Source organism: Sebastes umbrosus, chromosome 3 (genome assembly GCF_015220745.1).
Source record: "Sebastes umbrosus isolate fSebUmb1 chromosome 3, fSebUmb1.pri, whole genome shotgun sequence".
Taxonomy (NCBI): Eukaryota; Metazoa; Chordata; class Actinopteri; order Perciformes; family Sebastidae; genus Sebastes; species Sebastes umbrosus.
The window spans coordinates 12,556,915-12,576,404 of record NC_051271.1 but is presented as its reverse complement, the minus strand read 5'-3'; the positions used below and the strand labels follow the sequence as shown (position 1 = coordinate 12,576,404).

The window sequence follows — 19,490 nt, the reverse complement described above, 5'->3', positions numbered from 1 at the left end:
TATCTGCCTTTAAACATGAAACATGCACTATCTACCTTTAAACATGCACTATCTGCCTTTAAACATGCACTATCTGCAACCATCTTGGACTCTAACCACTGGCGCACTTTACACTTACTTTACACTATACATCCTATATACCATTTTATAGACTGCCCATATGCATATATTACATTTATTTATTGCACATACTACATTTATTTATTGACAGACTGCACACACTATGTTCACCCATTCACTTTGTATCTTTTATATCTCTATTATTGTTTTTATAATTGTTGTATACCTTTACCTCTCCTGAATTTCCCTCCGGGGATTAATAAAGGTTCATCTTATCTTATCTTATTTCTTTGTCTGTAAGTGGTGCCAAATAACAAGTGTGCACTGGCCACTTATAGCTTTTTTTAATTGTAGCCTATATATTTAATAAAGATGTGCTTCTCCTGAAGGGGTGTAAGAGGTTTTTTTTTATGATCATATAATAATGTTTTTTTTATATTCCCGTCCTTTTAAACTGCTGATAGAGTAGGAGGAGTGTTTCCTTGGGGACCACATCTTTAACAGTGCATTTAGGGATTTACATGTGAACTAACACGTTAGAAACTGCATCTCCGGATCTGTAAATTCTGCTAAATGTACATTTTATTTTTCTCCTTCAAACTGTAAAAAAAACACCTGAGCTGTTAATGCTTGTGTTTTCATGAGAGGACTGGTTATTGGTTATTGCTGATGTGCGGAGCTGAAGTTGTAGGGGCACCGCTGTGGTCATGTTGGTGGTTTCGCACTGTTGCATTAGCTCAGCCTCCGTAGACCACATCGGTTTGTCTGGAGACCAGCAAGTTAATCAAAAACGGATTTGGACAAGTGGGCTTTCAGTTAAACAGGCCCTATTTTTTTTTTGTCAAAGACCCCTTGATGAAATTAAAATTTGCCCAGTATTAGTGGAGCAGCTTTCTCAATTTCTCTGACACTCAAATGACAAATCTGCATTACCAAGTTTCAACAAAAATGCTTTGTCCTTGTTTCATTAACATATCTCATGTACTGACTTTCCACATTTTCTCTGTCCAGGGATCTGAATGCAAACAACCTCACTAAAATCACCAAGGCGGATTTTGCAGGATTGAGGCATCTGCGAGTGTTGTAAGTGTCTATTTTATTGTCTCCTTTGCTGCAAGATGCAAAAGAAAAATACTCTCACGCACCTTGCAACTTCCCCCCCAAATACCACAACACACACACACACACACACACACACACACACACACGCACACACACACACACACACACACACACACACAGTTTCCTGTCCTGTTGAGCATCACAGCTCATCCAGCAGCCCTGGAGCTGCCGCATGCAGCACTGCAGCGTCTACAAGCGGCGGCTTCATTCAGCCTGTATGTGTGTGTGTATGTGTGTGTGTGTGTGTGTGTGTGTGTGTGTGTGTGTGCATGTGCGTGTGTGCATGTGCGTGTGTTTAAACAAAATAGCAGTGACACCTGTTAATGCTGTCGTGTTAATCTGCCAGTGGAAGTGTCAGGAGGGGCTTATTTTAACCACCGGGCAGAGTTGGAAAGAGATAGCGGTCATTAGGTGTAACCGCGGAGGGAGGAATGCAGCTGGAAGGAAGGGAGGGTGGAAGGAAAGGAAAGGAAGGAGAGGAAGGAGTCAAGTAAGAACAAGTTTCTGAGGTTACCTGGGATGAAATCAGGTTACCAGTGGGACAGGGATAGCCTGCTTTTATTGTGTGTGTGTGTGTGTGTGTGTGTTATCCAGCTGCTAAAAGTGAATGGCAGAATACACATAGTTGGAATTCCTTCAGAGATTATAGGTCCTTAATTGCGTGTGTGCGTGTGCTCTAGTCTTAATGCTATACTGTTTCCTGTGTGTTCATTGTGACTAATGTGTGCAGTCACACACACAACCACAAAACCATTTGAATTTGAAATATACAGCTGCAACAATTAGTTGATAGAAAACCAATTTATTGACAAAAGAGCATTAATAAAGCAGCAAACAACTATTTGCTATGTGAAGATAGAGTGGAGGAATGTCTACAACTTTGTTAACGTAACCTGGCAGGTGTTCTGACATACTGTTCAGAATGACCTACCGACACCATGTGTGCATGTGCAGTGAGGCAGAAAAACAATTGCAAATGCAGTGGTGTTTACCGTGTTCAGGAGAAGAGTCCATATGAACGCCCCCCTCTTGTCGTATTCACAACCTCATAAGTGGAAAGTTTCTGAAAGCTCAGAGTTCAAGAGTTGTGACGTGTTTGTTGACGCTGTCAGAAATGGCGGAGGCCTTGGAAGTTCATTTTTTGGTGCATAATAAATTAATATATATTGTAACTTTAGTCGTATATTGTTTTTCTTCGTATTTTTTCAAATATTTCGGAGGAAAATGTTGATATTCCCAACGGACTTAACCACTTGAACGCCAAGCATATCGTGTACACGACTTCCCATGTTGTAAACACGAGCTCACGAGTTTCATTTGAAAGCACCATATGCTCATATTGGCCACCAAATAGTCCAGAGGACGTAGTCGGACGTAGTCGGACGTAGTGGGCCATTCCGACAGATATTTCCTACCTGACAGAATGAGTTACTCTATTGAACTACATTGATATATGTTCATCAGACTAGTTTGACAGGAGAAGCTACTTGTAACGTTAGGTCATTCTGAGCAGGTAGCTAGCTTGTTTTGTCCGAACACCTGAGTCTCTCTGTTGTGCCCCGCTGGCTAGCTAATCGCTGCCGCTCTGTACTGGCGGTCATAACGCTTATAACACCGTCCGGAAACCATGGCGTCGTCTTCTTAGCGCCAACCCCCTGGCTCCCCCTCAAGTAAACACTGTTAGCTCTGTCAGCACTGTTGCTGTTGTTTTCGCTGTTAGCTGCCGGTTATCTGTCTCCGTGTTGAGAGCCGTGTCCAGGCAACAGATATGCTCTGAGTTCCGTATCGAGCACCTGCCAGAAAGCCTGTTTGCAGCTTCTCAAATGAGAGGATGTACATCATTTTTGTCATATATGATAGTCAGCGAAATATCTTTGGAGTTTGGCCTGTTGTTTGTTTAAAACCAGCATTTTGAAGACCTCACTTTGGGCATTGTGAGAGAGGTGTTTTTCATTATTTTTCGGTAATGGAAAGAATTGTTAGTTGCAGCCCTAATTTCAGTGTTCAAACCCGTTACATCTGCTTGTCGGCGAGTGTAGACGATGATACAGCTTATAAAAATGTGTGTGTGTGGCTGCTTGGCTTGGTCAGCACAGTGCTCCTGGGGGAGTTGTGCTGGTGTAAGTGAATGAGTAGTCACAGCTATGTGGTTAGATGGAGGGTAAATTGGATGATAGATGAGTCGCTGTCCAACTGATGGGCCAGTTTTAAAGTCAATTCTGGGGCTTCATCGACCCGCCGCTGATTGTCTTCTCTCTCTCTCTCTCTCTTGCTGTTTCAACATTCTATCACTTTCCATCTCCACCAATCTGTTTTTCTTATTTTTTATTCACACCCGCTGCCACCTATCTTCTCCATCTCTCCCTCCCCTCTCTCTCCTCTCCAATGTCAATCTCTTTGCCTCTCTCGTGTCCTATCTCACTCACCTTCACCTTCTCTTCCTCTTTACTCGGTCTTATCTGTGGCCCCCGTGCAGCCATCTTTTTACCTTTTCTTTGGTCTCTCACGGTGTCATCGCACAAATCACTGTCAGCTCTCTATGTTTCTCTTCTATCACTCTCTTTTTCTGTCCAGTGCTTATTGTCTCACTCTCTCTCTCTCTCTTCCAGGCAGCTAATGGAGAACAAAATCACCACGATTGAGAGAGGAGCCTTCCAGGACCTGAAGGAACTGGAGAGACTGTGAGTTACACTTTTGAACCAAAGCAGTCGGGCATTTTATCCCTTAAAACATTTTCTTTACAAATACATATTTGAGGATGCTTATCCTTGAAAGCATACCAAGCAGACACGTTTATTTTCATATATGTGGAAATGCACGCATACAGATAGGTGACAAATGAAAGGGGAAAAACCAACATAAAGTGTCATAGTGAGATGTTGGGTTGCCATGAGCCTCCAGAACAACTTCATTACTCGTTGTCGTAGTTTCTACTAGTCGGTGGAGCTCTTCTGGAGGGATGAACATCCTAAAGATGATCCCTCAGTCGGTGTTTTGATTATGGTGGTGGTGGCGCTGCATGTCACACCGTGTGTGATGGGTTAATAACATCTTGGTTGCAATCTGTGTCTGATGGTGCGATATCCATTCTGAGGGAATTCAGATTGTGATATGAATACCTGGTGAATCGTAGCGCTGTAGAAACATGTCATCCATCTGCTGCTCTCATATTTTGAAAATGCAGCAAAAAAAAAATATATATACAGTATATACATAAAAAAGAGCTATATTAAAAGAAACTTGAGCTTACAATGTCACATCAGACACTGTATTCCGCATAATCTCATGGCTTTTTTTGACTGCTTGGTTTGTAGATGTGGGTCGTAGCAGTCGGCACATTGTGTGAATTTGGTCCTGAATTTCGGACATTACCAGCATTTTGATGCAGGATGTCATCAAAGCTGTAAATCAGTGGACATGTCTGACAGTGGAATATGGGACCACTGTTTTGGATTGAAGACCAAAGATTTCACCAAATTTTATTTTTAAATAATTTTTGCTTTGGACATCCGTAAATTGCACAGAAAACTGAACGTAACACGTCTCTTAAAGGGGTTCCCCCCCATCTGTATGTCTTTATAAAAGTTTAACTTGACTGTCATGATGTGCGGCTGCCAACGTCTCAGTCCAAGAGGAGCATTTTGAAATTGAGTCCCGGGGCAGTGACTGAGTCAACAGCCAAAGGTTGTTATGGCGTTGGCCGGGAATCACTGGCATTCAGCATCCAACCCTGAGGCAGTTATGGCATAATTAAGTCGTGGTAGTGTGTGAGAGCGCAAGACAGAAGGGGGATGCAGACCCCTGACTGCTGATATGTCCATTGTGTTGACTGTCAACTCTGCTTGATGTGTGAGCTGCTCGTATATGTGTGTGTTTGTGTGTTATGTGGCCCGACTGCCAGCCAATGACACACTGGAATGCAGCAGACTGTGACACAGTCTGAGGAGGCTTAGAGACGAGCTTTTAATTAAAGACACATAAAACTCCTTGCTGCTTACGCAGACGTTTACAAAAACACAGACATACCTGTATACACACAGAGATATCCACCTGTACGCATACACAGACGAACATACAGCATCAAATCAAATTAAGGTAGATCATCTTTATGATGGCTGTTTTGGGTAAATTCCTCCGGAGTGGTTGGGATGAAAAGGATGAAGTATGATGATTCCCCAGCTGCTCTTGTCTCCGGCGTGTCGTGCCTGGTTTTTCTCTGCTCTCTGCGGCACTGTGGCTGCCCTTTGTTGACAGAGAGAGAAGCTCTGTGGACCACTATAAGGAATCTGCTAGTGTTTCTCATGCAACCAATGCTGGGTTTTGTCCAGCTAAGCAGATCTGGGAATTCCTGCCCAGAGCTGCAGACAAAGAGGGCAATATTTAACTGCGTATGGTCCGGCTTTAACAGCAAACTTTATTAGTGATTACCCTCTCTGCAAAGAGATGGTGCATGCTGGTAAATCCAGTCTCTCATGCATACATATGAGCAAAACAGTAAAGCACCAGTAGCAGATAAAGTCTTACACATCTACTGTCAAACTATGCATGCTGTCTTTGTCTTGAATCTAATGGCAACAAACACCTTTGACAGCGGCTAACTTTCTGACACAACATGGCTGTTTTCTGTTGTCCTCGCGAGGGTTTTCAACTGTAATTCAGCGTCTCTGGCGTGGCATGTTCACAAACACAAAGGTGGAGTCAGTCATCAATGCCCCCCCGCAGCCGCCGGACAATGGCACGTCTCCGGAGTCTGGAGTCTGGGGGCTCATTTCAAAGGCCTCCGTCCTCCGGGGGTCTGTAGGGGGGCCTGCTGGGCAGCGCTGCCCAGAGGAGAGGGCCCTAAGCTGGGCTGACGGATCCACAGTGACTGCCCCCCACAGGGGTGGAAAACGGTTCCCCTTCTCATCCTTTTTTTTTGCGACCGTCCCTGCAGGGCCGGGCAGGGTGGGGTCAGGTGTGGGGCAGTAGCTGGGGGGTATGGAGGAGGGGTCGGCGGTCGAAGGAGGTGTGGAGGAGATAGGCATGTCACAACACACACGTGCACATACACAAAAACATGCATGGGTATGGATACACTCATGCATGCGCATTAATTTACGCAAGGCTGATCTGTCAGTACTGGTTTTATCTTGATTTGGCCCCTTACACCCACTCACGCCTTCATTCATTCTTTAACCTCTCCTCATGTTTTTCTCCCATACCCACCCATCTCGTTCTCTCTCTCTATTGTCCTGTGCTTATAGGAATGTCATACATTCTTCACTCTCTCTCCCTGTAGATTATGAAGAATAGGAAAGTGAGGAGTTCCTGATCCTCTTATCCTCCTGTCACATCTGACTGGTTTATAGCCCGTAAACAATTCAAAGTCTTTGAGATTGAAGATGATAGCAGCCACAGATATGCAGCGAGAAAGGAAACAGTAATTACAGGTAATGCTTTCGGAGAACAGCAGCGATATAAAGCCTCAGATGATTAGCCTGTAATTGAGTGATCACATTGTCAAAGATCATTTTAACAGCGATGAATAATTGCATAACCGATTACAGGTAGTGAGACGTGTCTATCAACAGTGATCACAAACTAGTTAATTAAACCTCCAACTAAGTGATTGTGTTGTAATATGTGGACAAAGTGACTGTCAAATAGATAATTGTAACAGCGAGTTCAGATGGCGATATGGATTTCAAAGAAAAGCGCTGGATTAGTGCTAAATGATTAAAGCCTGTGTCTGATGACATTTTTCCCCCCCTCTGATCATTTCAGAGCAAAGTTTCAAATCTGCACTCAAAAAGCCATTTTCACTTTTAAAGAAGTCATTTGTGACACATTTTCCTGAGTCCCTGCCAGTCTGCGCGGCTGCCAACTTTTGTTATATTTGTTGGTAAACACCAGTTAGCAGTGAAAATGCTCGAAGTTCAGGGAAAAGCTCTTCAGTACTGCTGAATGAGAATGATTTTTGGATTTCATTGCTGTGCTTTAGGGCAGACACGGTATCTGTCATTAGTGTTTAAATAACAAATCAGATTAGAGTGTGTAAACTTTGGTGGATGATGTAACAATGATGCCAAATTTTTAGTTTTAGAAATCAACATTTTTGCAGATCTGGCCTTCTTCAGGTTGTGTGGTAGTTAGAGTCAAAACGGTTAGTCAAAAGACAGAAACTTCATTGGCAACACTTTTGATAATCAATTAGAGTAATTGTTTATTTTATAATTTATCATGAAAAAATAACAAAAAAATATTATTTTTAAAATACTTTTTTTTCTAGGGATGCACTGATTTATTGGCTGAACATTGGTATCGGCCGATATTCGCTTTGTTGACTGCCATCGGCCTGTCGGCAAATAAGACCATGGCAGTGGCCGATGTTTATCTGTTGTGCTGCATCAATTTTGTGTTGGTTATTTGCGATCGGTCTCTGACAACAGTAACCAGCTGCTGATTCAGAGAAGAAGCCACTTTGGTGGATGATGGCTCACTTCTAGGGCTGCCCACTCTTAGTCGATTAGTCAACGAATCGGTCGTTTTGGTCTAAGTCAACTTAAGATTTCTTTAGTCGATTAGTCTTTTTTTTATGTTTTTTTCATGCTGAATTACTTATTTCCTAGAGACTTATGAGCACATCTCTGGTAAACACAAGATTTAAAGTGGTGCTTTTGTGTGATTCTTTGTGGAAAAACTCAGTTTTACAGATCTGTTGATTAAATCAACTGATCAAGTAGTCGACAAAATATGTATGAGTGTTAGTCAACTAAGAATTTCTTTGGTGGAGGACAGCCCTTTACTTCACTAGCTTTGAACCAAATACACAAACTGGAGTAGATATACACACATGCACTCACACACACTCACATTGGTCAGTTTGAAGTGGTTTTGGAATAAAGGCGGTTTCTCCGGAAATGTCCACAAGGATTGGGATGTAACTATGGTAGCAGTACTATGTGTGCGTGCGTGTGTGTGTGTGACAGACTGTGAGTGTAAAATGTGTATTATGGCAGCAGTGGCATCAGTGGAGTAATAATTGGTTTCTGAGGCGGTTTGTTATTTCCTTCCCAGCCAGAGTCTGCAAACCTGTAGTACTACACATCTACAAGGCTGTGAGGTGTTTGGAGTGTGTGTTTCTGTATTTTATGTTTGTGTGCGTGTTTGTGGGAATGTGTGTATGTGTGTGTGTGTTTACTGTGTGGTTTGTGGCCCTCTAGCATCTGTTTATGATTGCAGGGATTATCACCAGGCTGCAGTGTGACATTAGCTTGTTGGAGTGACTCTCACACCTCCAGACTACTGGCGGCTCGGTCTTCATTCACTTTCAGCCAGACTTTGACTAATGAATCACGACTGTGGAAGTACTCTGAGGGTGTTTTATGTGCATGCACGCACACACACAGTGATGCATTCCTTCAGGTCCAGAAACAAACCACTAAATCACTACTGACGACTAGATTATTTCAGTCTGAGTCGGTCGGTACTTTTAGATGAACACTAGAGGTGTTCACGACATGTAAGAACAAAGCCTTAACACTGAATCCTCACGCTGAACTGACTATACTGAATCACCGTCGTGTACATGGTTTACACAAGGTGTTCTGGTAGTTATGAAAGTAAGTCGGGACATTCATAACAATGATGCCAGATTTTTAGTTTTAGTTTTATAAGTCAACATTTTGGCAGATCTTGCCTTCTTCAGGATGTGTGGTAGTTAGAGTTGAAACTATTTGTCGATAGAAACTTATTAAGCAACAATTTTGATATTTGATTAATTGTTTATTTTATAATCTATCATGAAAAAATATTTTAAAATGATCTGGTTCCAGTTCTTCAAATTTGAGAATTTATATCAGTGTAAATTGAATATTTGGGGTTTTTAAGGCCATGAAAATGCGAAATTCTCGCCTGCGAATATTATTTGTCTAGGGTTTTATTGTGAAAGGTAAGAACTAAAGGAGTGGATCTGGTCTGCGCTGCCTTTGTCAAGGTTGAAAGGAGTAATAAAGTTTGTCGTCCTGGTTCGGACTAAGGAGCCTCTGTGTTGTTGTCTGAAATATAGGCCTAACTCAACCCGTTTTGCACAAAGTGAATGGTTGATGCCTTTATTTGCAGTGCAAAAGTTAAAAAAATCAACCTTAATAAATATAATTAGAATTATAATTTGTGTTCTGTGTGAAAGTGCTGATGACAAAAACAACATTTAGACTTTAGACTGTTTGACAGACAAAACAGGTCATTTGAAGATGTCACTTTGTGCTCTGGGACATTTTTCTAGTCTAGTTTCTTAAGTCTAGTGGCTGAAGGAGTGATTTCATTAGACTTGGAGCGTCTTGAGCTGTATCATTTGCATAGGTCGTTGTAACGTGAATACTGTTTCGGTATCCCTTGGAGAAGATAAAATAACAGGTTTACCCCACGTCCTTTGTGATGCATGTACAAAATTAAACCACTAAAAGAATTGCAGAGTACATGAAGTCTAATTCATACAATTGATGAATAATTCAGCTTTCACTTGTTACTTTTATGGCCCTAAATTGAGAAAGATATGATGGTTAAGGTGTTAACAAACAGTTATGAGCAAAATAATTAAGCGCATTTAAAGGTACGACACCTTTAAACGAACCAGACTGGTTCTGATCCCTCACTGTCTTTACTTCATTCTCTCAGTCTCCTAGTCTGACAGCATTGCATCTATTTTAAGAGAATGAGCTCATACCCCCTCTCTGTCCTCGTTCCTCCTCCCCACCTCCAGCACCAGTCCGTGCACTCACCCAGGGGAGGTCTAGCCCACTAACGGGTGCTCATGGCTGGGCAGGACCTGCAGGAGGAGTGGGCCTCTCCGCGGGAGCACGTGGGGCTCTTAGCCGCCAGAGCCGGCGTTAACGGAAGAGGAGTGAATAATTTAGAAACATCATTCTGCGGAATGTTAAATATTTAAGCGGCCTCTGATGTAACTGTGGAGTGTGAGTGTGCGTGCGTGCGCGCGTGTGCATGTTCATTTATTTGTGCACTTGTGGGTGGAAGATGGACACAGAGGGGGTGACGTTATTTAAGGAGAGTCCACAGCGGCTCATAGTGAAGCAGAAAGAGGTGAAAGACTAAGCCATCGAGAGGTTTTTTGGAGTTTTGAATGGAGTTGGTGACATCTTTGGAGCGTGTTGTTTGAGTAAAGTCTGTGGCATTTCTGTCATTCATGTGTTTATGTGTGTAAATCATGCAAATTGTGTATTTGTTAGTCACTTTTCTTATTAGTTTGAAGTCTCTCTTTCTTCACTCTGCCTCCATCCCTCTTTTTCTTCTTCCCTCTCTTCATTCTCCTCCAGTAGCAGCCCGCACGGCATACGTCGCTGGGCCTGTCAATGTGTGTGTGTGTGTGTCGGGGTTAAACTGTTTCAGCAGTCTGCCTCTCATTGTGTCACTCAGTTGCTTCACTCTCTTCGGACTCACATCAAGGCACAACCACACACACACACACACACACACACACACACACACCAACACGCAGCAGCACACAAACCTCTTCACTCCACTCAACCAGGGTTAAATGATCGCACCCAGATTATTAAACTCAGCCGAGTTCTCTCAACTCCTCTGTGTGTGTGTGTGTGTGTGTGTGTGTGTGTGTGTGATGACGGGTTGTTGTGAGTTCTTCCCCTGTGAGGGCCTTGTTTACTCAGTGGGGTCCTTTTCACACATTCGGTAGCCCGGCCAGACTGCCTGTTTGTTTTTCCCACATCATCTCCTCTCCTCCGCCTTTGTGGTAAAAAAAAAAACCCCCCCCACACCTCCCCTTCATCTGAACCCCTTCTCTCGTCTTCCTCCCCCCTGCCTTCCCTCCGTCCTTCTCGAGTTCACTGTTTGTCTGGCAGCCATGTTGTACCCCTTAAATCACGAGTAAACCGGAGTCTGTTTTTTTTCGTCCATCAACATGTGTGTGTTTTTAATGTCTCCATCAATCTCCTTATTCTTTTATGCTTCCTCTAACTGCACTGAATTGCATTACAATCAAAACACATACAACATAATTTGATATGATGATCAGGAAACACAAATCTCACCTTAAAAAGCTAATTATACACACATGTAACCGCTTCACCCACACTGTCTGGAAGGGGATACATCGAGTTTATTCCCTAATTTATGCTGTGTTTTTCCAGGCGCCTGAATCGGAATAATCTGGCCGTCTTCCCCGAGCTGCTTTTCCTGGGAACGACGAAGCTTTACAGACTGTAAGTCCTGTTTTAATTTCTCTCTCTCTATCCATCACTCTGTTGCTCTGCATTGTCAACTGAAATATTGTTCATTTCCTCGCTTGGTATAGTTTAACAAGAGCTCTGCAAAGAAGGCCTGACATCATTCTGAGGATTTATTTGCACTGGTGTGTTTGTGTGTATCACCACAAGCTTGAGCAGGTCATTGAATGTGATTTAAAATGACACGGTGAACATTGTAAAGTAAAGCACAGAACAAAATATCTGGTTTTCTTGGTGACGCAGCCGTGGTGTTTCACTTGGATGAAGGAGCGAGAGAAGAGAGGGAACCGATTTCAGTTGCCCTCTCTCCATAGAAGCCAGTTCAGTAGCTAATGGAGATTAGCACTCCAACAGCTGCTGCCCACTGGGAGAGACGTGTGTGTGTGTGTGTGTGTGTGTGTGTGTGTGTGTGTGAGGATGGAGAGGAGAAAGTGAGCAAGGCAGATCAGGGAAGCAGCGAAACATAGAAACAGGTTTCTCCTCTGAAGTCACGTTTTGTGTTTCACGGGCAGTTTCAGTTTCAGAACATAACTGTTCCAGTTTGAACCGCCGTTTGTTGTCGTCAAGTACCGTCCTCTCTTCACTCACAGCCTGACTGAGAGAGTCCGTGCTGTAAACCGAGCTGTGGATTTCCAGCACAGTAGGGCTGGGCACCAACGCTGCTGAAACTGTGGGAACTACCTTCCCGTCATGGTCGTTTGTGGTCTCGGGGAATAATTATGGTCACATATATTTATGTGTGCGGCTGAATATATTTATCTAAAACAATATTGAAATGCACAGATGATTCAGAGAGTGTGTGAAAGTTGTTTATGTTCTGCGGCTGCTACGGCGGTTGGCTGGGCTTGACCTGTCGTGTCTAAGGCTGTGTGTCTGCATGTGCAGTCTGTGTTTCTGCGAGTGTGTGTGTGTGAGTTTCTCAAGGCCAAGAGTTGGCATATTGCTCAGCGTGTGGGCCGAGGTAAAAATACAACTCGGATATACTGCTCTCTGCTCAGCTGTCGCAGACAAACGGCCTCTCTCTCTGTGTGTGTATGTGTGTGTGCATTTGTGTGTTTAGGCTTATGTGTGTGCATGTTGAGTGTGTGTGCGTATGTATAATGTGTTATGTGTAAGCCTCAGCTCTCCAGGTGTATGTGTTTAGCAGAGGATCCCTTGTTGGCTGAACATCTTCACTGAAAACACAAACTTTATTAAGCATAACAGCATTCATGATGTTGTGTTATAATTGTTTTTTTCCCAGTAAAATATAGTACGATATTAAATACAATAAGTAGACAGAAACAGAAAGAAAACTCTGAAAATCAACAGAAAGAAGAAGAAGAACAGAAAGTCACTAACTGACAATCAAAAAAGAAATTGCCGAGCTGGCGCCGTTGCAGCCACAAAGCGCCAAGCAGATTTGTCAGACGTATGGAAGTCATTCAGAATGAACGACAACCACGGAGGCTTTGCCAATAGTATTTATGGCTGTTTGGTCAATATTAAATCTTATGTCTACTGTTACACCCCCTACAGTGTATTTTTATTTTTAGAAAACACAACAAGAAACCCTTGAGAACCTCTGAAGTGGAATCTTGTTAAGTTTTATGTGGAGGTCAGAAGGTATGTGCGAACTGGACCGACTTTGGTTCCTTGCGACAGTACTGCTATAAATGAACACTTGCTCAACCTGCTATTATGAAAATTATGTTTTTACTTTTTTGGGGCTTGGAAAATCTGTGTGTACGTGTGTGTGAGTACTTGCTGGATGCGTTTAACCTTTCCTCAGCACCGTGGTTTATGGCTTTGAGGGCTAAATTAAACTGAGGTCAGGTGTGAGATATGCTACGCATTTTAGAGGCCTCAATTATGTCACCCTGCAACATTAGTTTCAAAACCATTTAGGCTGCATTAACGCCAGATCCGGCGGTGGGTCAAAAAAGCAAGCACTCCCATTCATTTTGAATGGCGGTAGTGCGTTTGGGCTGCGGCTGCAGGGGGTGCCGCAAAGAAATGCAGCGGCCTGCAGTGGAAAAGTAGAAACAGATTGAGCTTTTGGAGAAACTTAACCCGACGTCACATTGTGGTGGCCAATCACATAACCACCAATCCAGAGCTGTACAACCCAGCTATGAGGGAACAAAAGGCGTTAATCGTCGCAGTCGATGGGCCATTAAAGTGATTCTCCCACACTGACACACAACCCTGCGTTGAATCACCGCAACGCCGGATCTGGTGTGAATGCAGCTTTAAGTGTGACATACTTATACTGCAGGTCAAGAGTTTGACACCGGAGACCAGGTTGTGCATCATGCATGAAATGCGTTGTTTTGTCTAGACAAGTAAAACGTTTAGCAATAATAAATAGATGATAATAATAATCATGCACTCGATTATTGAAAACGTCTAAACACTCAATATGAACCAAAACCACAATCTCTAAGTTTGGCTTAGTTAAGTTCCTTTGACATAATTAGATCGGGAAAATTACATTACACGTAACTACAAAAACCTGTCGGATAACAAAAATAAATTCCTATGTTGAAATAATAAAAGCAGTATCCATGGCAACCTCCCACAATGCGAAAATTAATGTTGCGTGACTCTATGCCCGTCACTGATGACGCCACTTGATGATGACGACTCACAAGTGTCTGAAATCTTGATTCACTGCATGCTATAGAGTTAATAATTTAGTGTCTATTGAACAGGGAGTAGTGAATGAGTGAACAAGGGAGTGATTTCAGACACAGCTCAAGACTCATTTCCACTGTGATCCTTGATGTTATGATAGCAAAGACGCAGGAGTCCAGGGGTCTCATTTATAACCGTTGCGCCACTTCCCACGCAAAAGTTGTGATCTATAAAAACAAACTTGATGGGAGAATGTGCGCACATTTAGGGAAACTTTGACCCATGCGTGCGCACATTGTGGTGAATTGAAGCCAGATTGTAGAAATGAAATATTTAATGTCACTTCATATCACACGTTACTTATAGATCCATTTATCATAAACATGTAAACCAGCAGTGTGTTTGTGAGCCATACCTATTCCATAAGCACCTTACATATGTAAAAGATATCAGCCAACTCAAATCTCAAAGCAAATTCCGCTCAATATTTCATCAGTGCTGTCTCACCATCACGCTCCCTCGGAGCTCAGAGGAGAGGGCTGGACTACCGACACTCGTGGTCAGCTGGGGAGCAACGCAGCTGTTGAAATCATCATCATCGGTTGTAGAAATCCAAGATTACATCAAATAGCATTAAAGAATGGCAGAACAGAGCGTCGAGAGTTGTAATATCTTCTAATAGTGTGCAGATATCACCAAGTAGGATATTACTTTTTGTAAAGTTGTTGTGTGTAAAATTGCTGCAGTGAACATGACATGACATATTCATTTATTTATGGTTTATTAGATAGGGACAGATATAGTATACATAGACAAAATGAAAACAGCTATCCGATGCCACTTTGTCTCCAGTGTCAATCAAGATGATAATCGACAGATTAATTGACATTGAAAATAATCGTTAGTTGCAGCCCTAGCGTAAACTGATGCAATCTAATACAACAGTCCTGCAATAATTCCTCCCTTCATGAAGGTTATAATGTTCAGTTCTTGTTCTTCTTGGTGATCATGAATCTTAAAACTGTGTAAAATAAATTGAGTTAAAGATAAAACATGTGACAACAAAACAAGTAAAATTGGGTTCTTTCATAGGATGCAAAGATACCAGGAATGCTAAGAAATGAGTCCAGCTCAATCAAATTATTCAACACAGTATGATTGTTTTCCATCAATATGCAGATGACACAATGCTGGTGCTATTCAGTAGTATATTTGTGTGGCATTTCCTCTCCTCTCTTCTCCATTTTCCTGCCAGCTCCATCTCTCTCTCTCTCTCTCTCGTTCCTCTTTGCTGGACAGAAATCAGTAGTGAGATGAAAGAGGGAGAGATGAAAGAGGGGTTGATGAAGGGATGGGGTGAGGGGAGGATAAGAGAATGGGTCACTGCTTCCACAGCTGAAAAGTCTGGTTATGCTTGAGTATGAGGCTACATTGATGGGACAGTGTTTGTGTGTGTTTGGTGTTATTTTGCTGCTTGGCCTCTTCTGGCAAACATCCCTCAGCAACAGTTTTCCAGGTTACTTAATCACCGTGTGTCTCCTGGTGTTTTGTGTCAAGTTGAGGTGCGTTGTGCTTTGTGCTTAAAACTTTGGCTTTTCTGTGTTAATACTTGAGCGTTGACAAAGTGGGAGATGAAGAGAGAGCGGGGAAGAGATATTGTTAGTTCCTTCTTCCTTCCACTGAGAAGGAGAGTCAATATGGACAAGTTGATTGAGAGGAGGAAAATAAGTGAACTTCGGGTCTCACACACACATTAAACCTGACTTAAAGTGGTCTGGGGTTTGGATTAATGAGTTGATGAGGCTACGTTTTTGGGTGTGTGTGTTTATGTGTGTGTAATAGTCCCTAATCCTCTGCTAAACGGTGCCCTGATGAGGCTTTACCAGGCAGCATTGTTGCTTAGCAGCCTCGAAAGTTGTGGCTTTGTCTTCTGTGAGAGCTTAACCCTGCTGCTCACACACACACACACATACGTATGTACTACCTCGGCCGAGACGACAGGCTCGGCACAATGGTCACAAGAGCGCAGGCGTCTTTGAGAAGACGTGGGCTTTCCCAGACAGTTAAGCGACGCAGAGGGAGGAGGACGAGGAGGAGAAAGGAAGAGGAAGACAGAGGTCGGAGGTTGAGAAGATGAAATTTTCTCTTAATAAATAATGCTTTTTAATTAAGACAGAGCGCGTTGGCCGTTTTAGTTGCCACAGTGACGACGACCTCTGGGTCCCGCAGAGGTCAAAGGTGAAGAATGTTCCAGTCAGGAGATCTAAGCAGGAGGTGATTTATAGAAACGAGGAGGGGGGAAATCTCCTCCCTTTCATTAACACAACATCATGACAAATTAAACTTGTAACAGCTGTGTATCCTTTAAAGGGAGATTTCTTTATTCTAAGATCAAACAATTGTTGTGTAGCATTTACGACAACTTTATTATGAGACCAACGTGACCTTCATCAGGGTCATCGATCTTACCACATTTTACAAAGAACAATTAAATGTGACAAGTATTAAAAAATGTAATAAATAAAAGACTTCCAATCACACCTACACAATGGTTAACTGAGCAGGCATCGTAGGATGTATTTATAGCATTTTTACATCATTTTATACCATAATTTGGAGGCACATTTCGGCAAGAGACTTCCCTGTATGCACTTCCCCTGTTCGTGGACCACCTACATCCATTAAACAGCGAATGCAACCCTGTCGTCTGGAAGTTATGTGAATATAGTACTAATTTGTTTTGCCGGTTATGTTTTTAGAGACACACTATTGCTGCTAGGATTATGTTCAGTGGTAACATTTATTGTAGTGAAAAAGGTCAGTGTTTGGGCTGGATGGTGTGCATACAAATTGCAGGACTTTGACACTAGAGTTCGGGGTTCACACTTTGAATGGTTAGGTGGTTACGGAACAAAAGGATTTTAGTTAAGGTTAGTGAAAGTCACCTTGTACTTGTACTTACAATATTTAACCAAGAATACGATCTTTCTCTAATCTATGTAGGGGATAATGTACAGTGAGCCGGTCATTGTTGTGAAATAATCCCCGACAGGGCGATGCCGCACCACTGAAGGGGTTCATTTCACAACAATGACCCACTAGCTGTACATTATCCCGCTTATTGCACAGCTACTTACTTAAGAAGTCAATAATTTTACACAAAAACGGTCCGCCAGAGTCTGACTTCAGAACTGCGCCCATAGCAACGGTCTGTTATACATGGCAACGGTCTGCTATAAAGAAATAACAGACCGTAGAAGGACCAATCAGAATTGAGTATTTAACAAAGCCGTGTAATAACAGTGGGTGAAGTGCTGATTATTATAATCTATCTATAAATGGAAGTGAGGAAAGCAAGCAAACAAGTAAAATCAAGAGGGCACACACAGGTGCAGAACGTATGGGGTAGTTGGCTGTTGGCTGTAGTCTCTGCGGTGTGTTCGAGTGCAACTTTTTTGGCGAAGACACACGCGTCGTGAGGCAACGTAACAGCCGGACTTTGTCGTCGCTAGTTCTTTGATGTCAGTTTGGTGTGCTGGGCCTTTAGAGGCGTCTGGGTCGAGCAGGAATAAGTAAGATTGTCAGGATTTGATGCTGAACAAAAGCAGCTCTAACAGCGAAAGTAACGATGCCTTTGCTGTCCTGATTAATAGTTTTTTCACAAAGTCGAGCCCTGAAATTCCTCACGTCCTCAACTTTTGAAAACAAACGAAATATGATGTAAATGAAAGTTTTGCAGATACGTTAAGTATGAACATTTTGCAACCTGGCTGCAGGGATGTCTCAAGAACCGATACTTCAGTATCGACACATCCAGGGGACACACACAGTTTTATCCCTGATAATGCTACATTATGAACAACAAATCTGTGTTGAAATCGGCACGAGGTGCTAGCAGCCGGTAAGCAGCACAATCATAAACGGAGCTAACAGCTGAGCTGACGTTAACGGGAGGTGGCATTGAGTTACATTATGATGTGTTCAGGCTCTATTCAGAGGGAACGAGGAAATTATGACCTCTTTAACTTCCTAACAAAAAACAGTATGCAAACGCTGATGAAGCAGTGGATGTTGAAGTACATGGGATTTATTGTTTTACTTTTCTTTTTTACCGTGGTATCGAATTGTTATCGAGAATCGTGTAATTTCTCTGGTATTGGTATCGACTACTACATTTCTGGTATGGTGACATCACTACCTGGCAGATACACTGATAAAAAAATGTTTCCTCTTCATGTTGATCTTTTTTTTCTTTTCAAATATGGCAGCATTATATTCCTGTCAAAACATAATTTCTGTTGCAAATTGGCATTAAATGAACATCATTATGTGGAAACACAGGTTAACCAATGGGGTATCACACATATGCAGGCATGAATTAGTGTATTTCACTCTATATGGTCATGCAGTGTTGGATCAGTTAAACTGGTAAGGGGTGTTGTAATGCTGGATGTAGGTTGGATGTTAGGGAACCTACAGTAAGTGTATAGGACTGTATAGTTGGTGAACTTCATACTCTCTCATCTATAACTACTATTTGATGCACTGTTATATTTGGAGCTAATCTCTTTCACTCACATCGAGGCCATACTGACCCTTTTGTGATGTTCATGGAGGGAAACAGGAAAAAAATAAACTCCTGCTTCTGGTTATTCCAGCCGATGTTGAAGGGGATTATTTGGGTTTGCTGCCTTTAAAAAGATCAGTATCAGCTGGTAGTAAGGTCAGTTGCAGCGTTTTGGATGAGAAAATATTTGGCCACTGACTTTGTGTACATAGGATATGCAAATATCTGCCATTATGTCTGTCCAAGGAAATTAAGCTAAGCCTTTACAGCCCGAGGCGTCTGTGGATGGGCCTCTCTCTCTCTCTCGCTCCCTGTCTGTTCCCCACTCTCTCTTTCTTTCTCTCTATCTAATAAACATAGACACACACTGGCACAAATACACACCGCTTTACCATTCAGCAATATTTCCTGCCCCCTCCTGTTTCTCTGAATGCACTTTAACAGATATAAAAACTCTCTCTCCGTCACAAGAAAACAGCTCTTTTCAGATCTTTTCAAAGACATATTGTCCAAGAAATGTTTTCATTAGGACTCTTGGATCCCGCAGATCGTATCCAGCCAAACAGGGAAATGCGGAATAGTGTTTTTATTTTTCTTCCTTGTGGTTGACTTTGTGTGTTGTCAGATATTTTCTAGAGTCCTCTGTGTACACTTTATGAATCACCTTGAGCGCAAACCAACAGTTACAACAGCGTGTTGAGGTGTTGAGTGTCAGTGACTCACTCTCTTGCCATCATATTAATCACATGACTCTCTATCTGAATTGCTCAAGGCCACTCATTCCTAAGAAGTGATTTGGCCATTCAGATCCCGACACAATGCTGTAATTCATTCTCAGGCAACACAGCGAGGACTTGCCAAAGCCGAACTGGCATTATTCAGAG

The 19,490-nt window shown here is 42.5% G+C and overlaps 1 protein-coding gene across 9 annotated transcripts in view; it reads left to right on the top strand.

The window, feature by feature from the left end:
* The window catches only part of slit2 (slit homolog 2 (Drosophila)), a 112,197-nt gene that overhangs the window by 1,867 nt on the left and 90,840 nt on the right, over positions 1-19,490 (top strand). For all 9 annotated transcript variants that reach the window (XM_037764832.1, XM_037764834.1, XM_037764831.1 and 6 more), the window contains exons 2-4: positions 1,072-1,143; positions 3,792-3,863; positions 11,328-11,399. In XM_037764832.1, the coding sequence (XP_037620760.1) occupies positions 1,072-1,143; positions 3,792-3,863; positions 11,328-11,399 (216 nt within the window). The remainder of the gene's footprint in view (positions 1-1,071; positions 1,144-3,791; positions 3,864-11,327; positions 11,400-19,490) is intronic.